The 8,792-nt window shown below is 29.9% G+C and overlaps 1 protein-coding gene across 3 annotated transcripts; it reads left to right on the top strand.

Annotated features, from left to right (window-relative positions):
- Positions 1 to 4,062: 4,062 nt before the first annotated feature.
- LOC104232604 (uncharacterized) lies at positions 4,063 to 8,024 on the top strand. 3 transcript variants are annotated; one of them, XM_070174077.1, is made up of 11 exons: positions 4,063 to 4,118; positions 4,287 to 4,399; positions 5,137 to 5,408; positions 5,481 to 5,577; positions 5,662 to 5,786; positions 5,876 to 5,960; positions 6,044 to 6,179; positions 6,371 to 6,528; positions 6,624 to 6,744; positions 7,095 to 7,145; positions 7,632 to 8,024. In XM_070174077.1, exons 3-8 carry the CDS (start codon positions 5,336 to 5,338, stop codon positions 6,383 to 6,385), a joined length of 531 nt encoding a protein of 176 aa, XP_070030178.1. In that variant the 5' UTR covers positions 4,063 to 4,118; positions 4,287 to 4,399; positions 5,137 to 5,335; the 3' UTR covers positions 6,386 to 6,528; positions 6,624 to 6,744; positions 7,095 to 7,145; positions 7,632 to 8,024. The 3 variants fall into 3 exon arrangements, with proteins under 3 accessions (XP_070030178.1, XP_009784152.1, XP_070030179.1); XM_070174078.1 differs by lacking the exons at positions 4,063 to 4,118; positions 4,287 to 4,399 and adding an exon at positions 4,603 to 4,653; XM_009785850.2 differs by lacking the exon at positions 7,095 to 7,145 and having other exon boundaries at positions 4,070 to 4,399.
- The last annotated feature ends 768 nt before the right edge of the window (positions 8,025 to 8,792 follow it).

Genomic DNA, 8,792 nt, shown 5'->3' with positions numbered 1-8,792 from the left:
ACTTGATTGCTTGAACTTGACCTTGATTTGTTCTTCGTTCTTGAACTTGCACTTGATTTCTTGAACTTGAACTTGAAGCCTGAACCTTGTAGAGAAATTTGCGGCATTTGATCCACGAGCTCTCTCTTGCTTCTTGTTATAACTTCTGGTCTCTTTTCTGAGTTATGAAGACCCCTATTTATAGTTGTGGAAGGGAAGAGTTGTGATAAGAACAAACTCTTTCCGACCAATCAAATTGAAGTGTGACATGGCTGCATTTGATTGGCCAGAACATGTCACTTGCACACGTGACGCGATTTCATTGGCCTTTTAGCGTGACTGGACATGCCTTGTCATTTTGATACGTGACATGATCCCATTGGTTCTTCCGTTTGACTTGGCGCGCAACGTCATTTGACACGTGGCACCAAACTGGGCCTCTAGGAAGATGACATCTTGGGCTTAATGAAGTGGGCTCATCACTTTAGCCCAATTAAATGGGCTAGCCCAATAATATTGGTCTTATATAATTAATCCAATTATATTAGCCCATAATATTTATTTGGACTAGTATATTTAAATATAGTCCAAATTATTTATTGAATTTAAATTCAATAAATTTTACATGCCTACAGGGAGTACTTTCAAGTTGGAGTTTCAAAAATAATTTAAAATATAAAATCTATCTATATATAATAAGAGAAGCAAATTCATGTTATTGTGCCAAGTGTCAACACAGAAAATGAACATGTGTCCAATTTCAAGACAAACCTCCAACTAATTTGGAGGTTCAAATTTATTTTTTCTAAAAAACGTAAAGGACACATTTTTTTTCTTTCAAAATTTCAAAATAATAACTAATTTTACATGGCACAATTAAAGGACACGTTTTTTTCTCTCTAATATAGAAAATTAGTTTTAGATTATTATTTATAAAAAATAAAAATAAAAAATAAAAAACTACCTATTCACATTGGGGAGTACTTTTAAGTTGGAGCTTCAAAAATAATTTAAAATATAAAACAGGTAAAAAAAAATTAAAAGTTGCCAATTCAATTAACATCAAGAGTCCATGTTCAAAAAATTGAAACCTGCTAATTCAATTAACATTTTAATACCAAATCGTTATCCCACTTTTCTGGGCAGTTTTTTTAATTTATTAATTATACTTGAGAATTTAAAATTTAAAATTAATTTAAATTATAAAACAAGTTCATAAATGTAAACCTGTCAATTCAGTTAACATGAAGAGTTCCTCCCACGTTTTTTCGGGTAGATTTTTTAATCTATTCAAATTGAGAACAAATTGGTATATTATTTCAAAGGAGGGAACATTTACGTGTTTTGGGACTGAAAAAGAAAAATCCAACTTTTACTGTACGGTTAAAGCTATTGAAAAAAAATAATCTTATCCAAGCTCTAGATAACTCTGAATTTTAAACGTGTGGCTAAAATTCTGAATCTAAAATAAAATTCCTATATACAGTTGGTTTTCTATACAATTTTTTCAGCTTTTACACTGTCCAACTTGAAAATAGTAGTAGAAAATTTTAAATATTGGTTATGTTGGAGGATAAAATAGCATCATCCATGGCGAAATCGTCCTGAATATTTCCTAAAGAAAATCACAAAAGATGGACCGAATCATTGTTGCAAATTGGAATTCAAATCGAGAATGCACACTAGAAAGATGAAAAGATATAATTAATTAGATATAGATCTACATGTGTTTATAGTTACTTTAGTTTTTCTGGAGTGTATTGTTATTTAATTTTTCTGTCCGTGTTGATAGAAGTAAGAACAGTCCAATATGTTGAATGACCCTAGTTTACGAATTCAAGGAGCCAATAAATAAGGTATGGGATGGATCTCTCACTCTAAAAAGAAGATTACATTCAAATCTATCTCTCCCGAAAGAGTTGCTAGAGGATTGCACATACAAAATAAAAATAAAATATTGAATATAATTTATTATATACAATAGTGGTATATTTGTAATTTAATATAAGAGATCATATTTACTCAAATTATTGTGGTAATCAATCAAAATAATTTAATCTTATATATTAAGTAGTTATGAAAGAGTCGCATAAGTCATGTTAATAAGAATTCAAATTATTATCAAGATATTATATTAAAAATAAAAGAGAGAAAAAATTTAATTTCTAATCGTACGAACTGTTACAATAATAAGTATTAGAATAATGCTAAAAATTTCATGAAAGGTTTCTCTGATAATAATTATTCGTATAATATAATACGAAAAAATTATTAAGTCTAAGTTATATATATTTATATTTATAAGGGTATGAACTGTTATTTTATTCCCTAGGGAAAATGCAAATATTGAAGAGAAGAAAAGGATGATTTTCTTTTTTTAAAAAATATAAGTTATTTGCAAATAATAAAATAAACAAAAAATATAATAGTCTACTAAATAAGATATGATTTTCGTTATAAAAAAATATGTTGGACAAAAAGAGATCATCCTTATCATAACGCTAACTTCATCCGAGTCAAATACCTTCTAAATTCAAACGAAGATTATTTTCTATCACATTATTATTTTATCATTATTATAAGTCAAAACGAACCATTATCTCATATTGGACTATTTCTAAATAAATATATTTTACAAATGAATTACTTTATGATTTTTACCACGAGTTACAAGTAAAAAGAAAATGATGATGATGAACAAATATCAAAAGAATTAGAAAAATAATAACTAAAACTTTTACTATTCACTCAACAAAAAGAGTAGCTGTATTGAAGTTAAACCAGGTGGTAACCTAATAAAATAAAAACATAAGGTAATAGAAAGTCACTAGGCAATTTTAAGACAATATCTATTAGGTTATATAATAAAAAATAATTTGAATTGAAGGATAAACTTTTGAATCTATTGATATAGTTTTTGAATTTGATTGAAATATAATTTTTTAAAATAAAAATATGTATATTAATTTTCTACCGCATTATTCTTTTATCATTATTATAAGTTAAGATGATTATAATCTCATATGGGACTATTTCTAAGTAAACATGTATTTATAAATGAATCACTTTATGATTTTCATCACGAGTTACAAGTAAGAAGGGATTAAAGATTGTAATGACGATGAAGGATAAATAACAAATGAAGCTAGATAATTAGTAAATAAAGAATTTTTTTATTCATTTAATTATAACGTATTCTTATTCGTTTTGGATCATGCTATATTTTCATATTATTTGTAGCACAACTTATATAATTACGATATTTGAGTAACATTCAAAAGTTATTCCATAATTATATGATTCGTTTAATTTAATTACATTGAACTTTCATTATTGAATAGATACGACAATAAAAATGATTTAGTTAAAACGTAACCTAACGTGCTCAAATAAATCAGATTATACTCTAATATGACTAATATTCTTTGATAATATTCACACATCGTACGGGTACTAATACAGTTTAATAAGCAGAATAAATTTTGTTTTATAACTTATTGGAGTTTAAATAGTATTGTAATAAAGTAGTTATAATAACATACGTAGATCTATCTATATAGAATAACAAAAGCAAAACTATAATAGGATGCCAAGTGGAATACCCACAATTCAACACATGTCAAACTTTAAGACAAATCTCCAATATAGTTGGAATTCAAAATTAATTTAAACTACAAATCAGGAAAATAAACTTGCAACCTACGAATTTCAGATAGATTGTATACTTCCTCCAATATTTTGGCAGTTAATGTATTATACTTGGAAATTACAAAAAGAAAAAAACAACTCCCACTTTTTTTGTTGGCCGTTTTCTAATAAAAACTACCCACTCAAATTTGCCAATTATTTTTATAAAGAAAAAAGAAAAATTAAAACAAAGAAAACAGTATCCTAAACCTCACGACTGATCGTGTCCCACGATTGAGTTTTTGAGTTATTCTATTCAATTATTTATTATTTATTATTACACTTACCTATTAAAAATAGAACTCCTCCCCTTTTTTTGATTGGCTTTTATAAAAAAAATAAAACCCTCACACTTTCTTAGTTTTTGTTTTTTAATCAGCAACTGCCCACCACTGAGAAAAAACGCAGGAAAGCAGTCAGTTAAAAACCCACGACTGATCGTGCTCCCAAACGTGGGCTTCCAACCAAAACTCCCTATTCTATCTACATTTCCTTAACTGATTGATTTGTGCACTTTATATTTTTGAATCCTTTTCAACTTCCTATTTTATCTACTCAGTCTGATTAAAATTGCTTTGCAATTATGGCTACACAACTTCATGATATCAAATAAATTTCAGGCAACTCGATGCAATGGAATCTCAAAGTTAGAGTCGTTCGAATGTGGATAATCCCGGATCGATTTAAGCCAGAAATACCGCTTTCAATTGAATTGGTTTTACAGGATTCGAAGGTAACATGTTATTTTTGCCTCATTCTTTTACTTACTTTATCCATATTAGTGAACGGTGTCTTAATATGAAAAAGAAAAAAATAATGGTCTTGAGATTTGGAAATACAATATTGAGGATGAGACGGAGAGAACATCACTAACTTACAAAAGTGGATGCTCCTCGAGAAGGGTAAAGAATGGCTTAATTCAACCTGAGAAGAGAAGTCAAATGAAAAGTTGCAATAGAGAGGATGGTTGTTTAACAAAGTTTGAATGTAAGATGAGATGTTTTAGGAAAATAGATTTTTTTAAGCAATTATCAAAAAATACAATTGTTTTCTCTTATGAGATTAGATAACTGGAAGTGACCCAATTATTCCCTATAATGAAGAAGGCTTTCTTCCTTTAATTGGTACTAATAGTTCCAACTTTTGTTATACATTTACCGAAATTCAACATGCTCTAAATGACTAAGACAACTTTAAAATCTTTATGGGACATTTAAAACTATATCAACTTGGAATTTTGGAAAGTATCTAAGAAGATGAATTTAACAAAGTGCGAAAATCTTTATGGGACATTTAAAACTATATCAACTGGCATATATATTACATATTGGTTGCTTTGCTTAGACTATCATCAGATGAACATACATAAACTACGCTTATATGTGAAATATGTGTACTACAAGTATTCATCTTTCTGTCTCTTAATGTTGGCTTCATAATTATGCACTAATAAGGAATATGATTTTGTAGGGTGATCGTATACATGCTTCAATCGGAAAGTATGTTGTTAAGTTTTTTAGGAACAAGATACAGGAATTTCGCTTATATCGTATGAGCTACTTTGTTGTCGGACCAAATAATTTTGAAGTTGAGGACTACAACACACAACTTGAGGCTGACATTTACACAAAAGACATTTGTTGAGGAAACAACTGATCCTGGATTTCATATGAACATCTTTAACTTGCGTCCTTTTGACCAACTAACAAATCAACATGATGTCGATGAGACAGAATTATTCGGTAAGTCTTCTTTTCCTTTTTATTTAAATGGTAGGTTTTGTAAAACTATGTTACTAACTATTATATTTATAGATGTTGTTGGCCAGGTTGTGACCTATGAAGATGTTAAGACCTACAAACAAGGAGACGACCAAAGTGTCTTTATTAATGTTGTACTCGAGGATGATCAGTAAGTCATTCGCAAATAAAAATAATACTTTACAATAAAACTACATATATTGTTGTTGATTAAGTTTTACCATAAAACGTATAGGAGGAATAGGATTTTGGCAACCTTATGGAGTGAACTTGTGGATCAAATTCAACATCACTTGACTGAATCTACAGATGAACCTTTGATTGTTGTTTTCCAACATATGAAAGCTCAAAAATTTCGAGGTTTACCATTAATTGCATGTATTTTTCAATTTTAGTTTATAAATATTATATAATTTCAGATTTATAATTATAGTAAATCTGATACACAGGTAATTACTCAGTGCGTAGTTGTTGGTATGAGACAAATATATGGATTAATCCTACGCTGCCGCAATCAACTGAGTTTAAATCCAGGTTTGTCAAGTGTACAATCCTTTTCTATATGTACAAAAAATATAAAAACAGTATTGACAAATAACAATTTTCGACTTATGCAGATTTCCGGCAGTACGTCAATCAAACTTTGAGCCGATTACTCAGACAAGTTCACAGCAAAGTTACTCTGTTAGAGATGAGTTAGACAAAGGAATTATACTGTTTAAAACTATTAGGGATTTAGTTCAGTGTACGCAGGTGAGTTTAATTTAGTGTTATAATTTTATTTACCTTATGTTTTCTGTTTTGCATTTACAATGACAAAGGAATTGTACTGTTTAAATAATTATTTAGTTAAGTGCATGCAAATGAGTTTAATTTACTATAATATTATATGTACCTTATGTTTTGTTTTGCATTTACAATAATTTTTTCTTTATCTTAAATAGGAATGTAGCTATTGAATTGCGGCAAAATTGGTGAATTTGGAACTTGACCGAGGATGGTCATACTTGACATGCAACAAGTGTACTAGAAAGGTTGACAGAGTTGGTACTACATACTTTTGCAAGAAATGCAATGAAGAAGCATGTTCTATTACTCACAGGTAATAGGCTTCAAGTTCATCTATGTTGACAAAGTTGGTACTACATATATGTATATATATAAATATGCATAAAGTTAATCAAAATTGAGTTGCAGGTATAGGCTTCAAGTTCGTGTTATGGATGGAACCGCTTTTATCTCATTATTGCTTTGGAATCGCGATGCTATGCAGCTTATAGGGAAGTCCGCAAAAGAACTTAAGGAAGGATTAGTTGAGGTATAATACTAAACTTAATTTAGTTGTCAATTATAATATTTCTAACCTCGGAAATTTGGTGTAGACCTCAATTGGGGATGCTGATTGTTCTTATCCAACTGAACTGGACGATATTCTTTATAAAAAATTCATGTTCAAGGTTATTGTTAAGAAAGAGAATATTGAGTCACAGGTCGAAATCTACAATGTTCTTAAGATTGCTGATGATGATGAACTTCTGGAGGAATACGGAAAATTCGACGACACTATCACTATAAACATTGTTATTCACAAACCTGTGAATACAAAATTAAACTATAAATATTTTTACACTCATAAGATGAATATTTTTTTGGCTTTATTTTTAACAGGATCCACAGTTTTTTGATGGACAAAGCTCAAGTGAAGAGAAGTTTTTTGGGGTAAATTTCATGAAATTAAAACTTTTATGAGATGGAGAGATCTTCCTTATCCTTTCTTTTAAGAAGATGAAAAAGATATTAGTTTAAGACACTGGTGGGCTAGGTGATGTTCTTGGTGAACTACCACCAGCCTTGGCAGTACGTATCAATATTTGGTATGGTTTTTATCTTGATCAACGGTGTGGTTATTAAGCAATGGCACATATATGATAACACAAGACATATTGATTTATGACTCCAAAAGTGATATCAATAATTAGAAAGACATACCCTAGCAAGACACTTTGGAAAAAGACAGCAGAGTCCAACCCCACATGGTCAATAAGCTTAGGTTCAGGCATTTTCAGTCCATCTGGTATCCAGTTCATGAACCTTATATACGCCCTCCAATCAACATTACTTGCTAAATTTTTTTTAGTCAAAATTATGCAATCAATGGTGGTATTGCTCTCCAACTGCTATTAAATAATGTTTACTATTTTGTAGGATGTTATGGCCGAAAGTGAGATGAAGTCTGTTTTACAAACTCCCATTGAGAAAAGTGTGTCAGAAAGTGGATCGTCCGTGTTAGAAGATGGTAATGCTTGCAATGCAAAAATATCTCCTTTGAAGACGTATGACAAGAGGAGTAGATCAGCTAATAAGGCATCAACAGTAGGACAAGATGATGACTTCAATTCTCAACTCTCTAGCAACAAGGTTCGCAAAGTCATTAAGAAAGAAAAGAATCCATGACTGGCTACTGAAATGCCTTTAGCTATGCAATTAAGAAAGTAAAGATTTTTATTATTTGCGCAAGTTATATGTGGAGACAAATCGTCTAAATATTGATCTACATTCATCTTTATTAATCATGAATTTAATCAGTAGTTATTTCAATCTTTCTATTAAGGTTTTTGATGCAACACATTAGTTACTTCAAGTTAACTGAACTTTTATGGCATGACATTAAAGGTGCTGATGATGAGGCAGCATTGTTAGCACTTCAAATTCGAATACATCATAGTAGCAGTAAGCCAAAAATATTCAATGCAATTACAGAAATAATTTTATACATCTAAAGTAGTCCCAATAGAATATGATAAACCTGGAACTCACTACTAAGAGATGAAAGGAATGCAGCAACCACTTTTACATGTCATAGTTCGCAAATAGAACACTTCTGTCAATTTTCGCGTGCTGCTACTATATGACTTCATAGCAGGCTTGAAAATAGGCCTAATACACTTGGCTCTCAGCTTTCTTTTCATCTAACGCAATTCTCAAAGGAACTAAAGAGGATGCCTTCTTCAAACAAGTTTCATAACATGGATGGGAGCAAATCTGGTGTTCTTTCAATTATAAATCATATATTCTTTCAATCAAAAACTTTATACAACTGTTTCCAAACATTCTAAAAAAGAAAATTATTATGCTATTGGAAGGTAATTATTATATTTGTAACAGTTTCTGTTTTCCTACACATGAAACAAAGAAACAAAATATACACAAACTGGACGAACATTCAGTCCAATGCCAACCATTTTTCATGGAAGACTATACAATATATGTGCAAAAAAAAAAAGGAATTATTAAAGCCTCATGCTATATATTGTATTAACAATTGTCTCTGTATCAATGACCTAAAAGTTAGATGAATTATAGAAT

This window comes from Nicotiana sylvestris, chromosome 5, assembly GCF_000393655.2.
Source record: "Nicotiana sylvestris chromosome 5, ASM39365v2, whole genome shotgun sequence".
NCBI classification, from domain to species: Eukaryota; Viridiplantae; Streptophyta; class Magnoliopsida; order Solanales; family Solanaceae; genus Nicotiana; species Nicotiana sylvestris.
The sequence above is the reverse complement of the archived record's forward strand: the minus strand, read 5'-3'. Positions and strand labels throughout refer to the sequence as shown.

Coding starts and splice junctions, on each gene's coding strand:
- LOC104232604 (XM_070174077.1), top strand. CDS start 5,336: ATGAACATCTTTAACTTGCGTCCTTTTGACCAACTAACAAATCAACAT. Junction 5,409..5,480: donor CGATGAGACAGAATTATTCG/GTAAGTCTTCTT, acceptor TTATATTTATAG/ATGTTGTTGGCCAGGTTGTG. Junction 5,961..6,043: donor TCAACTGAGTTTAAATCCAG/GTTTGTCAAGTG, acceptor CGACTTATGCAG/ATTTCCGGCAGTACGTCAAT.